Source organism: Lipotes vexillifer, unplaced genomic scaffold, assembly GCF_000442215.2.
Source record: "Lipotes vexillifer unplaced genomic scaffold, Lipotes_vexillifer_v1.1 scaffold308, whole genome shotgun sequence".
Lineage (NCBI taxonomy): Eukaryota > Metazoa > Chordata > Mammalia > Artiodactyla > Lipotidae > Lipotes > Lipotes vexillifer.
In genome coordinates, this window is record NW_006792985.1 from 3254711 (window position 1) to 3270821 (window position 16111).

The 16111-nt window shown below is 47.9% G+C and overlaps 1 protein-coding gene across 1 annotated transcript in view; it reads left to right on the forward strand.

Annotated features, from left to right (window-relative positions):
* The first annotated feature begins 10092 nt into the window (after positions 1-10092).
* CHRNA2 (cholinergic receptor nicotinic alpha 2 subunit) overlaps positions 10093-16111 on the forward strand; it is a 9854-nt gene continuing 3835 nt past the window's right edge. Inside the window, exons 1-4 of the mRNA XM_007466165.1 lie at positions 10093-10165; positions 11148-11299; positions 11737-11781; positions 14405-14514. Of these exons, the coding sequence (XP_007466227.1) occupies positions 10093-10165; positions 11148-11299; positions 11737-11781; positions 14405-14514 (380 nt within the window). The remainder of the gene's footprint in view (positions 10166-11147; positions 11300-11736; positions 11782-14404; positions 14515-16111) is intronic.

Below are 16111 nucleotides of genomic sequence, written 5' to 3' on the forward strand. Positions count from 1 at the left end.
CCCCTCCCCCCCTTGCCCTGGCCCCCCTCACCCCTTTGCCCTGGCCTCCGCCTTGCCCCCTGTCCCGGATTTGACCACGCCCCACCTCCGCTCCAACCCCTTGTCCTGGTGCCGCCGGCGTTTCGTCCCACCGGGCCTCCCTTGATGTACCCGCACCCACGGCGGCCTGGGCTCCATCCCCACCGCCTCCCGGCGCCTGGACCCGGGGCTAGAATCTCACTTCGGCCCGGAGAGAAGCGGGGCCTGAGAAAGAGCCAGCGGCCACAGACCCTTGAGAGAGAGAGAGAGAGAGAGAGATGCCAAAAGATTCTTCATGAAATATTTGGATCCTCTGTATTCGTTTTGGTTGTCATATCTAGTAAAGTAATAGCTTTGTTGCCCTTCTTTTCTAGATTCTGTACATATAGTTACAGGTCTGTCACTATCCTGACCATGAGCCTCTAGTCACACTCTTCTTTGTCAAAGCAAAATGTATTTCTAGAATAAAATATCATGCTCCAGGTATTGTATGCCAACCCAGAATACGTCCATCCCAGTCTCTTGTGAAATGAAGTTTAGAAGGAATAAATGTGAACTATGATTACCCCTTTGTACAGCCTTCTTATACTAATGCTGCCTAAAGATGTTTGAGCTTTGTTTTAAACCACACTCTTGGCTCATTTGTGTTTCTGGAAAACCTAAGCCTTAGGAGTGTCCCAGCTGTGCTTGCAAATGGGTTGTTGGACTCTCTGTGCCTTTGTAGTCAGCTCCATGAATTAAAACATACTCCTGGCCTGATGTTCCAACTTGCCATGAGCACAGCTCAGGACATAGGTGCCGAAGACCTCCCTCCCTCATTCACAGTGTCATCTGTGAATTTACCCAAGATATCTTCCCCCTTTAGCTAGAAGAATGTTGTAAGAGATATAGATGCCCTGCTGAAATCAAGAAATGCTTGATCTACCAACCATCAATCTGATCGACAAGAGAAATGAGTCTGCCTTGGGGTGTCTTGTTCTAGTGAACCAGGACCACGCTTGCTTCTCTTGCTTCATAACCTCTTCTGGGATTGTGCCTGAGACAGTTAGTGTTTTCTGAGATCCACTCCTGAGAAGCAGGAAGTAATTAACAGCCCCAAATGTTGTAGAAATAACTGAAAAAAAAAGTTCGATATTGCACTTGGATGATGCTGGGTGACCTGTTTCAGAACACTTTCAGTGGAGTTTTTGGAGATAGACGCTAGATTACCCTAGATTTGAAGACTGAGCCAGAGTTAAAGTGAATACATACAGTCGTCACTCAAGAAGTTGGTGATCTCAGAAGTAAAATTGAGTTTAAAAAAAGAAAGCAAATGGCAGCATGCTTATGTAGTATGAAATCACTTAAATTGAAATCTCCAGTTTAGACTTCCCTTTACCTCCACACTTGCATATGCTATTTCTTATTCAGCACCTCCTCATGAATATCTCATAGGTTATCTCGAATTTCTCATGACTGAAACAGAACTCTGGCTGCATTCCCACCTCCCAAGCCTGCTCCTGGTCTTACTAAAGGGCCTTCCCTTTCAGTTGCTCAATTCAAAGAACTTGGACCCCTGGCTTCCAGCTAACCCCTGTGTCCTTGAACTCAGTCCCAGTGGTGGCCAGCTGATTGGGGCAGAGGTGACAGCTTCCACATCAGTGGTGGTGTTTTTCTGGGAGACTTTCTTAAAGGCCCAGTCTGAGGCTCACTACGCCATTCTTTTCAAAGATTTTGCAGGTTCCTAATTTCCTGTATTCAATCTCTCCCTATTTAAATTAACTAGAGTGATTTCTGTTGCCTGACTGGTGCAGTACTGTTTAGGAATACATGTATGTGTTTGTAAAATGTAGCAAAGTGGAGAGAAAGGTCACACTGACCAAACTGGATTTTATAAATCCCCCTTTAAAAAAAAAAAATAAGAAACTTAGAATATGAGTCTCCACTTTAGATGGAAATCATCTTTGGTGAAGGAGAAATTATGGAGCTGTCTTATGGACCTTTGTTTATTCCTGGGCTGTAAACTGTAACACCTGGTGAGTTACAGAACTTCCTGGATGAATTGCTTAGGCAAAGATTAGAGGTCTCGACTGCATTTTATTGTGCTCTGCTCTTTGTCATGGGTCATTGTCCCGCTATGCTTTCTGCCACCCAAGGTACAGGAAGATGAGAGCTCACTCAGCTGGGCTATGGAAAAGGGATATCTTTTTGAAATGTACATCCTAACCCTTATGTCTGCTAATTTGAATATTTATAAAATTTGTTTTAGGTGATAGCACAGATTCATAAAACATGGCTAATGTAGTAGTGAAAATTCAGAAGTTACATCTGCTGTCAGTCACTAAATTTGTATTGAACTCATTACACTGAACTCATTAGATTTCGTGTTGGATTTCCTGCCCCAGCTACCCCTTTCCCACCTTCTGCTAGACCTTGGTTTTCCAACACTATTTTAACACTCTTTTTAATTCCTAGTGGTTGAGAGAGAGGTTCACACTGCTGCTTCTCCTGCTGTAGGTGTTTGAATCAAGCTTAAAGTTGTCTCAAGCTGTTTTCTATACCCACATTCCACCTGAAGCTTTGTCTTTCTTTCGTGCAGCAAATGAATTTCTTTTATTCATTCAACAAATATGTATGGAGCACCTGCTATGTGCCACGTGCTTTCTTGGCAATTGGGATTCATTGGTAAATAAAACAGACCAAAAATAGAGATGACCAAGAAGTTTCCATTTTAGTGGAATGATGAATTCAAGGAGTTGCCAGTGGTTTGTGAGACAATGAGAAAAATGAGACAGGGAATATTGATAGTGGCTACTCGTCATGTTTCTTCTTTGTCATTGTTTTGGCTGACGACACCTATAACCTCTTGCTACATTTGGAAAATTCTTTCCCGTGGTGGACATCTATCATTCAGAGATGCACAATGTCCTTCAAAGATCGCTCTAATTTAATATCTCACATTTTGAGTTTTACCTTCTTAAAGTAGCCTCCACAAACACCACGTTAGCTGGGCTCCCTTAACACTGGTCACGTGACATGGGCTCTGCCAGTCATGTGAGAGCTGGGTACAGGAATGAGCAAACTGCAGCAACAGCTGTGTGAGCTGGAGCTTTCTTCCAGCCACAGCAGTAGCAGAAGCATCTAGTTTTGATCTCGGAGAGACAGCAGGGGCCAGAGGTCATAGGCAAAGCGGCCCTGACTCTTCCCCGTTTGAAAGCCAGAATGTTTCAAGGAGGCAAAAACTGTAAAAACAGGTACAAAGTTTATTATTAGAGACACAGCATAACCTGTGGGAGAGCCCACAGAGAAGCAGTTTGTTTATTTAAGACAGAAGCAAGGCAGAAATACACACCCAGAGAACAGTGCTGGAGTCCTGAAGGAGGAGGCAGTAAGGAGGTGATTTAAATCACTTATATAGGGCAGTCCTTCCAGGTCTTTGTTTACACTTGGCCAATTATCTTGTTTCTTTTTTCACACTTGACTGGTCCCAGGACATTCCCCAACATGCATGCGCAACTTTTTGTTAAGGTGGATCCCACTGCAGAGGCTTGTGGGTGCACGTCCACACTTATTATGCAGTGGCATCCCCTCCCTTTCTGACCCACAAGGAGCCTTCCTGCGCATGTGCAGTCAGGGAAGTTTTCCTGACCTCAGGAGTGGCCGTCTTATCTCTTTATTTCAGCGGAGCTCAGCTTCTGCCACTAGCTTTGTCCTTGGAGTATCTGGGTGAGAACGAAGCTTCAATTTTACTGCCCTTGACAAACACCAGCTGTCCAGCCCAGAGGGCCATCTATCTCCTATCTCAGATTCTCTGGGGAGGCTGAGACAGAGCTTCTCCAGTCTAGCTCTGGGTGTGCATGGTGCCAATGGGGTGACACAGTGATGGCTTTGTTAAAATTGTACCTGGTGTGGTTTGCTGTCACTGCATTGTTCTTGGCTGTGTGGTTTCCACACCTGCTTCTCTTGTCCTCCCTGAGATTCTGTGAGCTATCAGTATCCTATAATAAGACCCTTTCTGCTTATAAGACTGAGAGAAATGTCTGTGGTTGCAAAGAAGAACCCTGTAAGACGTAGCCACCTTATGAATCTTAGAAGGAAGAGCCACTCTGACCATAGAATCCAAAAATGCTAAGTGCTCACGTTCTCAGGTGAAGGCCTGTGAGCTTAGCTCAGCAAATCAGACGTACCCAGTCAAGACTTTACAGCAGGAGCTGGTGAGGTGAGCAGGGCAAGACGAGAAAGGTTTTGGTTGGCAGTTTCGGGGCGGCAGCAGCAGCTGGGGTCCCCAACTGGCAGGGACGGAGCAGGCCCTGTGACCCTCTGCTTTCGGCAGCAATAGTTTCAGTGCTATAGTTGACACTCATAGTGTGAGCACTTCAGCAATAGGGTCCAACTCTAACCTTTTACAATGATGAAGGCTGTGCCTGCCTTTTCTTCCTTACTTTGTTAAACTATTTTATTTTCTGAACACTCCATTACTTTATATGCAGTATGCTTTTGATGGACTTTATGGTTTATTCCATAAGAAACAGAATTTCAAGATGACGTTGTGTCAGGATTAGAGCAAGAAAGTGCATTGTCTAGAGAGGCAAGACTTGGAGCTAACTGGAGTAACTGACGAGATGTAAGACTTTGTCCCTTTGGGGTTACGATGAGCTCTTTTGTGTCTGTGAGGAATGGCTCTCTTGTGTTAGTGTTCTAACTATGTTTTCTTAGATTCACTATCGGTCCGTTTGGCATCCATTACAAACAAGGCAACTAATGGCCAGAGTTGTTTACATCTTCCCAGTGATCCAGCCTTCATGGGAGTACAGACATCATATTACAAACCCTCCAGCCAATCTCAAGTCCACACCCCCGGCCATCTCCTTTACCTCTCTGTCACACCAGGCCAATATTTCCCCTGCACTGAATCACCCCAGGGCCAGGTACTGAACCACCGGAGACCAGCCCTATACCCACAGCCCACAAAAATGATTCAAACTATCCAGTCCTGGGCTGCTGACCATGTCCTGCCTTACCTTCCCTACAGAAACTCCAATACATACTCTGGGTCATGCTTTCTCCTTTGCCCTCCTGCCCTCTGTGTGGCCCATGTGCTTCCCCGTGTGGCCCTACGTGACATGCCATGATTCCTGCTTCTGGGGATCTGTGAGTATAAACTTCTTACTATGTGACAATCATTCCCGTGTCTGCATGTCTTACCATACCTGATTGAAACAAATCCCGGGTACACACTTCAGAACAGAATGGGTAGGTGTAAGCATTTTTTTCCAAGTGTAATTATGGAAAGTTGGGTGTGCATTGGTGGGAGGAGCCAAAGAGCAAGATTTGTGGGAGTTTCCCAGCATTTAAACTCCTTTCAAATATTCGGGGAAAGTTCCCACCTTGAATGTGGCAGAAGCCACCTTTCACAAAGAAGCTCAAAACACCAGATTCCTGCTTCCTCAGCCTTCCATGCATTCAGTTCACGAGCACATCATTAATCAGATGCGTTTATCCTGACCTTTGTATTGGGAGCTAGTGCCCAAATGAAGTAGGAATAGAAGAGAATTAATTCTGGCAGCAGCAGGAGTGGCTGGTTTCCAGGGACAGCAGTGACAGCAGTACCAGTGACAGATGGTGCAAGGTTTTGCATCCATTTCTGCAGCAGCAGGGCCCACTATGCTGGTAATAGCTTGTGATTTGGGCTTTAGTCCGGCTGGTGTTTCCCTCGCTCTCACCTGTGCTCCAGGGGGGGGGCGTTCTCCAGCTTTGTAAGTACACCTGTGAACTTCCCATTGCCCTTTAATAAAATCATTTTCTGCTTAAATTAATCAATAGATTTTTGTAACATCTTTATTGGGGTATAATTGCTTTACAATGGTGTGTTAGTTTCTGCTTTATAACCAAGTGTATCAGTTATACATATACATATGTTCCCATATCTCTTCCCTCTTGCATCTCCCTACCTCCCACCCTCCCTATCCCACCCCTCCAGGTGTTCACAAAGCACCGAGCTGATCTCCCCGTGCTATGCGGCTGCTTCCCACTAGCTATCTACCTTATGTTTGGTAGTGTATATATGTCCATGCCTCTCTCTCACCCTGTCACAGCTTACCCTTCCCCCTCCCCATATCCTCAAGTCCGTTCTCCAGTAGGTCTGTGTCTTTATTCCTGTCTTAATAGATTTTTATTGCTCAAACCAAAGACCCTGACTGATACAATCTATTATTTCCCCTTTTCCTTCCCTCTTTCCTTCCTTCCTTCCTTCCTTCCTTCCTTCCTTCCTTCCTTCCTCCTAGCCTCCTCTCTATATGCATTTAATACTTGCATAACTTTATATACACACAGATATACGTATATATCAATATGAAAGTACATATGGTAAAATATTAACATTTGTCAATTCTGGATAGTGGGAATGTTGGTGGTTACTTTTATGTGTTTTAATATTCTCAAAAGATAATACTAGCAATCATAGACACATGTGTAAATATATGCACATATATATCATATTTGTATATATCACATACATATCGGGTTGGCCAAAAAGTTCGTTTGGGTTTTCTGAAGATCTCACAAAAACCCGAACTATCTTTTTGGCCAACCGATATTTACATACGTACACATATATATCATGTATTATTTCAGTTGTCTAAGCCCTTTATTTATCCTAACTCACTTACTCCTCATTACAAGCTTGTGAAGTGGAGCCAGTATTCATATCCTCCTTTTACATATGAGGAAACTGAGGCACAGAAGCCTCTAGAGACCTGTCCCAAACCACACAACTTTAAAGGAGCAGAGCCAGAAGTTAAACCCTGGCAGTCATGTCCTGCGTCCTTGGCTTCTAACAATACGTGGGAGATGAGATAGCAAGGTGCAGACCCCAGAGTGTTTTTAGGATGGAGGATGAGCTTCCTCATGGGCTGAGGGGAAGGAACAAGCGAGAGGGAGAGGAAGATACGAGAGAGCCGGGCGACATTTGATAGATGGGGCCACCGTCAGGATCACAGGGCCACGCTTCACCGTGCACAGCAGGAGGAAAGGGACTCCTGATTTGATGCGGGCGAGAAGGAGGCAAAGGGTCTATTTATGGTTTTAAGGAAGGTGAACTTCCTTATCTGGGAAAGTGAAGGCAACGTCACCAGCAAGGAGGCCGAGGAGGAAACAGGCAAGCTGCAGCCAAACCAGGTGGCAGCACGAGCGAGCCGGGGTCCTGCAGGGGAGAAGGGGAAGAGGGGAACCGCAGGCTGCTGACTGGCGGCTCTGTCCTTGGTCCTATTGTACTCAGAGCTGTACTGCTCTATTGACAGACAGACCCAGGAGATTCCCCATCTGTGGGTGAGGTCGGGGGACCCATGAAGCGATCCTGGAGCGCAGGATCCTTCAGAGCAAAGAACGAAGCATCTTCGTAACCAGACAGACGGCAAGCAAGCTGCTGTCGGTCCCCACTGGACAAGGACTAGATAGTCACAGGCTCCTCCCCCTTCCCTCCAGAGAGGGTGTGAGTGTGTGTGTGTGTGTGTGTGTGTGTGTGAGAGAGAGAGAGAGAGAGAGAGAGAGAGAGAGAGAGAGAGAGAGGGAATGAGCATGCGTCTGTGTGCCTGCCAAGCTGGAGGTCCCTCCCATGGACCCGCCTGGCTCTTACCTGCAGAAGCATCCGTGCCAGGCTCTCCGTGCTGTCCTCCTCAGCAGGACCTGCATGCAGCTTCTCTGATCACCAGAGCTGGGAGCCTGGGCACAGCAGCCTGTCTTCAGAACTTGTCCAGCCCTCCCCAGGAAGCCAATCTGACTCTCAGTGTCAGGTCTCCCTCATCCGCCAAGGCATGTCCTGTCCCAGCATCTTTTTGACAGGGAAATGAAGACACCCAGCTGTGCTCTGCACCTGCCTTTCCATTCTGGGGGGACTCTGGCCAGCTGACCAGGACCTCCAAGCCAGGCTGGTACTCTGTTCTTTGAATGGCTTGTCTTCTGTGGTCACAGGTAAGAAAGGTGCCCCCGAGCTTGTGTCGGGGACATTGTGAGGGCGGTTCAAAGTGGTATGAGCAGATTAACAGCTTCTGGGTACTTAGGAGGGAGGTATGTCAGAATGCTGGAAGTTGCCTGCTTCTAGAAAAATTTTAGTCTTTTGGTTGTCCCTGCTGGGGCTGTTCAGAGCCCAGTGACAGTCACCCCCTCCCACTGGTGAGGGTGGCTCCTTCTCAGGACTTATTGGCTTTACTTTATTGAATCTGCTTCTATGTCTCTATTACCACTATTCCTCTTTTGTCATTTATTTATTCACTCAGTAAATACTCTATATGCTTTAACAAAGGCTAACAGACATCAGTGTTATTCACTGACTTGGAAGGTAGCAAGTTCTTTGTTGCTGGGTTTTTTCTGAGGCTGGAATTTGTGGAGGAAAATGATCAGCTGGTGTGGTAATCCAAATGACCTTTAAGATTCCATCCGACCTTGCGATGGCAAGCTTCTGCGATTAATTGATGTATTGAGCAGATCAAATATAAAAGCTAGAAATAGGATCTCTCTTCCCTAAGCATCTCTGATGAAATGATCTGGAAGACAAGACACTGTCATTTCCTCAATCCAGAGACTTTCTTTGGGGTGTTGACAGTTATGGGAGAGCAATGACTCCCATGCTTGGGATTGTGCCAGATGGCGGAGAAGTGTGGGGTGAAATCGAAGCAGGTTTTATGGAGAAGGTGGGGCTTGTGAAAAGCATAGAATGGGGGTGAGAAGTTGAAAACCAGCTGCAGTGGGAAGATGGATGAAGAAGACAGGCCACATCACCTTGACTTCAATGGAACCAGGATTCAGGATGTGGGCAAAAGAGGCTGACTTGAGTTGGGGTATGGGGCGCAGGATGGTCTGGACACACTGGTACGTTGCAGCGATACAAGCACAGTGAGGATATTGGCGTCTGAGCCCTTTACATATGCAATATTTTTTGTACAGGTTTCCCTGTGAACTCCATTCACCCAGACCCACTTTACAAACAGGGACATCAGCCCGCAGACACCCACCCCCACCCCCGAACCTGCCAATCGGGCCACTTAGAGGATCAAAGGATCCAGGACTCTTTCTCTTTCAATAGCCTTCTAACAAGAGGTGGAAGTTTAATCACTGTCAAATACCTGGAAGAATTTCTCCTTTGGTTTCCGGTGACAAATTAATGAAATTATCATAGCGGGCTAATTACAAGGGATGCAAATTTGAGGCATCTTGCAGGAATTTGTCCGCTGGAGTCAATTCAGTCTCATTTGCACATTCTTCCAGAGGGTCCAGGATGTCTCTGGGTGGATCTTTATACGATGCAAGTTCAGCATGCCTGGACTTCTATTTCTTTTCCCCCTGTTCTCACTAATGGGGGAAAAAAAACATGCTTTTATTTAGTGCCCTTGGTTGAAAGGTGAAACAGATTATAACCTTGGGATTTGTGCACGTGATATCAGTTGGAAGGAGAGGTGAGTGAAGCTGCACACAGAGGAACCTCTTAGAACCTTGGATCCAGGTGAGCCTGGCTTTGGGGTAGGGCACCTGTACCTTGTCGCCACCTGTCTGCCACAGGCCTCAGTCGTGATCGTGGTTGAGCAATGAGTCATGGTGCTAAGATCTATAAAACACAGGCGAGTACTGGCTGAGTTGCTCATACAAAATTATCCTTCTAGTTGGCACCACTGAGTAGCACTTGAACATGTTACAGTTTAGAAGCTGAAGATGTGACCTTGAATCCCGACTTCATAGCTTCTTTATTATGTGGCTTGGGCAAATCAGTCAATTTTTCTGAACATCAGCATTTTTAAAATTTAAATAAAAGAGATAATAATAACCCTTCCCCATACCTTCCTAGGGGTGATGGGAGGTGCAAATGAGGTCAAAGGTGTAAGGCACGAAGGTTCACTTGTGTCAAAGATGCATCATCCTAAGAACGCTTTCCTGGGCTCACTCAGGCTTGGCAGTCAGAGGGAGCCACGCGGAATCCCCAGGGACCTCCGCAGTGCCAGGTCCCCAGGCCCGGCTGGGGAAGCGGTCCGAGGTTCAACCCACAGCCAAGGCCCGGCCTGCCCTCCTTCTGATGTCCAGCGGCAGCCGGACCCCTCCTCTGAAGCCATGGGCCCCTCCCACCCTGCACTCTCGTCCACGACAAAGCTCGGGCTGTGGTGGCTTCTTCTGATCCTGGCAGGTGAGTGGGGATGGTCCCTAGGGCATCCTGTCACACCTGTGAGCTCACACATGCCTCAGGGAGGAAACTCCTGCAAGTGGGCTGGTGGCAACCGCCAGAGCCGCAGGGGATGTAGCTGTTCGACCGTGGGAAGGTGGGGGGCGATCGCTGCATCGCCTGAACCTCCCCGAGTCGCAGTGCTCTCCATCTGCAAAATGCCAACTGCACTGTGATCCTCCCAGGGCTATTGTGTGGTGACCTGGAATGAGAGCCTGTGACTAGCGCCTGGGATACCGCTGGCACACGGCAGCTGTTCTTACCGATGTTCTGAACTTTAGAGCAGTAGTTCTCGACCTGCTCAGGCAGGAGAACCCTGAAGAGGTGAAGCTGTTTGCAGAACACGGTGAAATCAGACACGGTGATTCCATCAGGCAACTGGGGACATTTTGCCCAGCTGATGAGAAGGAGCAAATGCCTGTGGTTTGAGGATAAACAGGCGAGATGCTCCAAATGGAAGAGAATTTCATGGTTGGCATTAGTGGTTCATTACAAGAGGATGGGAGTGAAAGTTCCTGGGGCCAGGTTCACGATGACACGTGAAGCCCTTCCCCCTGCAGCTCACCCCACACAATTGGGCGTCTCCCCCACGTTGCTGTCCCTTGGGGCTCCCCAGTTCCAGGCTGGATCTCATCCCCTGTCTGACTTCTTCCCACTGCTCTGCACCCCTCTCAGCACTTGTTTTCACCCCTTATCCATCAGTCACAGAGTAACTGACATTTCTTGAGCACCAACCATGTGCTGGTTGCTTTGTAAGCTCTAACACACATGATTATATTTCCTCCTCGATAGTGTTTTGAAATAGGTTCTGGATTAGTGCGCCCATTTTGCAGATGAGGAAACTGAGGCTCAGTGAGGTTAAGTGGCTCTGATTGGACAGGAGAGGGAGCCAAGTGCTCAGCACCACAGACTCCCGGAGACCCCTCTCTCCCCTCCTGTCCCACAGCATCCGTGCAGCAGGCCTCCCCCACCCAAGCCGAGGACCGCCTCTTCCAACACCTCTTTAGGGGCTACAACCGCTGGGCGAGGCCGGTGCCCAACACCTCGGATGTGGTGATCGTGCACTTCGGGCTGTCCATCGCCCAGCTCATCGATGTGGTGCGTCTGTCCTACCATCCTTTGCCCCCTTGGGATCAGCCCCAGACATGGGCCCCTTTCTGGGGCTCCTCATCCCTCCCCAGCCCCAGCCCTCCCAGCCCACCTCAGTCAGAGCATCACGCCTTGGAGCCTGGGGATGCTGCATCTCCCTCCCGCTCTCAGCCCTGAAACCCCTCCTGGGAGGGCGTTGACCGGCAGCGGTGGGTTTTCTAAACGCCCTGCCCTGCTTGTTCCACCTGACATAAGCCCAGAGGACCCGGTGGAGATAATCTGAGTGAGGGTGGCAGTGTCAGGAGGGGTGGTGGGTTAGCTGGGCTTGTGGTGTCACCTAACAGGTTCTCTGGTGAGTGGGGGGCCTGAATAAGCCCCTCCCACTCTACCTTGTTTTCTGAGGCTCGTTCATCACTCTAATTGCTTTCTTTCCCGCTACTGGCCAGGATGAGAAGAACCAAATGATGACCACCAACGTCTGGCTAAAGCAGGTGAGGGCCCCTCCCCGGGGCAAGACAGGAGCGGGGTGGGAACCCACAGACCCCAGCCCCTCCCAGGACCCTTCCACTAGAAGCATGATTCTGAATTTACCTTTTGCCTGAGTTGCCACTCAGAATGTTCCCAAGGCCAGCCAGCTGCAGACTGCTTCTCGTGAGGGGCTGTGCTCTTGTGCGTCCAGGCTCTGTCCGGCACCTGAGAATGTCACCTACAAGAGCCACGTGGTCCCCTTTCTGGGCATTGCCTACGTCCCCGCTACCGTTTGCAGATCAGCTCACTGAGTCATCACCGAAAGCCACGCAAGGTTTAGTTCTGCCATTTTACAGCTGAGGAAAACAGAAGCGGAGGGCAGCTGGGCTAGAGAAGGGTGGCCCAGGTGTGTCCCACTCAGAGCCCCAGGCTCCTTCTGCAGGAGAATGCTGAGTGTTCTGTGTCTACGCTGCTTAACAAGCTACCCCAAAACTCACTGGCTTAAAACAACTGACAGTTTATTACATCTTTAGTTTTTATGGCTAGGAGTTTTAGTGGTTTCTTCTGCTTTGCACGGGGACTCCTGGGGTTACTTGGTGGCGTTTGGCTGGTGGCTGGTCTGCTCTGGAGGGTCCAAGATGGTTTCACTCACAGGTTCATCCCTCAGCAGAGATGTCTGGAAGGCTCTGGAAGGTTCTGTAAGCCAGGCCCAGCCAGGCTCTTCTCTAGGCACTTTCAGGGTCTCTCTGCCTGTTCTCTCCAGTAGGAGAGTTCGGACTCCTCACCTGATGGCCCAGGGACCCCAGAGCGAGGGTCCCAAGAGACAGGAAATGAAGTTGTTGTCTCTTAATCAGAAACTGGCTCAGCATCAATCCTGGCCAGTGGATGGGTAGCCCTCTTTGATGTGCCATTCTTGGGGCAGAACTTGGGGACACAGGCTTTATAACAGCCTGAATATATTCCCTCCTCTTTACAGATGAGGTGCAGAGCCATGAAGGGACTTGGGAAGCCATAGCAGTGCAAGGGTCAGACCTAGAACCTGGGTGGCCATAACTGTCCCCATAGGCCAGTTACCTAGGCTTCAGGGACTGGAGTAGGGAGGAGAGGAAGGAGCCCTGGAGCAGGAGTCAGGCCAACCAGCACCGCCTCTGATTAGCCTGTGATACCATGCAAGTTAGTCTCAGAGCCTCACTTTGCTCATCTGTAAAATGGGGCTGATATGATCTATTGCCGATTAATATAACACAACTTGGTGTAGATGCCCCCCAAATGTTGGTTGAACCTGAAAACTTAACAGACAATGGACTGGGGGAAGGGGGTACATTTATGAAGACCAATCCCTTTCAAAATTATTCCTCAATGTCATGAGAAATCCTGACAATTTTAGCAACACTTTTATCTTTCCTACTTTGCAAGTCTGGCCCCTCTCTCTGCCTAAGCCTTCCCCTACAGAAAAGCAATCAGCACCACTGCTGGGCCAGCATCTTCCCAGGTGTAGTTTCGGTACCAACGGCAGTTTCGTGAGATGATTTTAGTTGGCTCGCAAACCTTTTTTTTAAATAGTCATATATTTATATTTTAGTGGATGGTTTCAAGTGCTGTGGGTTTTCCAGTTATTTCAGTGATGTAAAATTCAAAAATTTATGTAGGTTTAAAAATAATGAACTAATTTAAAGGAAAATACTAAGTAAATGCTAATATAGGCAGTGCAAAAATTATGAAGCTGGGACTTGAGTGCTTGAAGTTTGTGAACCATTGAGCTGGATCAGTGCTTTTCCTCTCATGTGCCTGCTTCCCGCAAACACTCCTGTTTCCCTTACTTCTTCCTGGATCCCTAGCCAGTTGATGTGTTTGTGTAAATGTTACATGACTATCCTTAGAGGGGAAAAGGCACCACGCATGGGAGACTTTTCAAGGGCACATCACTGCCCTATTTTAGTGCAAATGCACAAAAGCAAAATGGCCCCTAGAATTAGGGCAAGTTTGGAGACAGGGAAGGCTGGGTTCAAACCCCAGTGCTGCCACTTATTGACAGCGTACCCTCTAAGCCTCAATTGAGAAAACAGATTCGCTTGGACCAGCCGGTGGAAACAGGGCTCCTAGGGGGCGCTCTAGAGCACAGTTGGAAATCCACTGGGTGACTCCCCTTTCTCAGCTGTGTAACTCTGATAAAGGCGTTGTTTTACCCCTCTTGTCCTCACTTTCCTCATCTGTTAGATGGGGAAATACTGCCACCTGCTCTGCACTCTTTGCCCGGCTGTCCCATGGAGGGTCTTCCTAGACAGAGGGTGTGAAAAACCTTTGTAAACTGCGATGCACTAAAAAATGTTACTACGAATGAGTGAGGCTAGGGACCTCCAGCTAGGGAGTGGCAGAACAGAAGCGAGACTAGGGTGACCCGTCCTCCAGATGTGCCCGGGACTTTGAGCGGGGGCAAAGCGAGGGCTAGATTATTTTAGACTGGACTCCCGTTCCCATCTCAGGGCCCTTTCCCGGCATCGCGGCCCTTTCTACTCTGTGGGGCTAGGTGAGGAGCTCCGGGTGCTCCAGAATCCGGCTGCTGGGCGTCCCCAGACTGCCCTAGGTTTGCCCCGAGGCTCCCTCCCCAGGCAGGGCTGCTGACCTGACTCCCCTCCCCACGCACAGGAGTGGAACGACTACAAGCTGCGCTGGAACCCGGCCGATTTCGGCAACATCACATCCCTCCGGGTCCCTTCGGAAATGATCTGGATCCCCGACATCGTCCTCTACAACAAGTAGGAAACGGCTGGGGTTTTGGAGGCCCCTTGGGACCCCTGAGACAGGGGGTTCCCTGCCAGGGGCAGGTAACTTGAGGCCAGGCTAGGTTGGACTTGGGAAGTGCGCCCCCTTGTGTCCAAGATGCGTGGCCTTCCTTTCAACTCCTGCTTTGCTCATCCTCGCCGCACCACCTTTTCTCTTGATTCTCTTATTTCGTTCATCTTGTTCTCTCACTCATACAAAATTTATTGAGCACCTACTGCATATCAGTGCCTGCGCTGTGCTACTGGGACACAGCTGTGCCAACACTGAGCATTATTTGAAAAATATGATTGGTGCAGGCTGTGAAAAAAGTGCCTAAGTGTTGGAGTTTTGCAGGATGGCATTATTGTTGGAACAGGTAAGCAGCATCCCAGGGTAACAACTTTGAAGGGATCAAGCATGGGTATTTTAAAAAGTATTATTTATAGTTGCCCTGTATTCAAAACCAAAGAGGACCAATCTTTGAACATAATGACTAGAAGTTAGTAAAAGGCAGGGGAGTCTAAAGAGAGCCCCAGAGGACCAAATCGGTTTTTTTTTTTTTCAATAGAAGATATAAAGAGCTATAATTTCTTTCATGTTTGGCATCAGGTGATTCTTCCTTTAGAAATGAAGAACTTAAAAGATATTTGGCATGATGTTTGTCTAAAAATATTTTCTGAAGTGGGACTCTAGGGACCACTAGTTCCTGGAGATATGAATAGGTATGAAAAATAGTTCTGTGGTCAAATAATTTTAAATAACATTGTATGTCGTTAAAACCCTTTCTGCACCCCAGCCCCAGTCCTTTGGAAAATGTCATTTTAAATGTTGTTAGAAGTTGTACAGACAAGAAACCCCTTTAGCCCAGCATTTCCCAATTCATTTGACCCACATTTAGAAAAGCTATTTTTAAACAATAGAATAAAGGGAAACAGATCCACTTCTGAAGTTAGGTGTCTCCAGATAGGTCAGAGGGGGGTGACAGTGATCCCTTTACACTGCCCTGTCCTGGTCAGGCCCAAAGCCCTGTCATCTGAGCCATCTCTGTAAACACACATTCAGCATGAATTACCTGCAAGATCTAACATTGCCACTGGACTCACGGACCCCTCACCCCATAGCTGCACCCAGGATCCCTCTAGTTTCTGCTTCCTGTGCACCTGGCAGAGAGCAGGAACAAAGTCCTAGCATCAGATAGGACCCAGAGTTTTAGGATTGCCAATAAGGCTTTGTCCAGTGTTACTTGATTATAACAGGAAATTCTTTTGATAGGACAAAAGTTCAAACCAAATTCTTGCAGGCATTTAAAGAAGGGTATCTCCTCCACCGACTCCAGGTTAAGCAGACTCGGGGAATTGCGTCTTTCCTTCCTCAAAATGGGGGCACGTGTTGCCATCTAGTGGTGCTTCTGTATGATGACAAAAATGCCTTAAAAATTTTTTTTTTTAAACTTTTGCCTTGATCTGTTGGTAACTCCCTTTCAAAGTTCTGGTTTCCAACCTGCCTGACTCTCTATCCTGGAACTGCTTCAAGGGAAAGAAGTCTCTCTTCCTATGTATTCTTTTTTTTTTTTTTTTTTTTTTTTTTTTT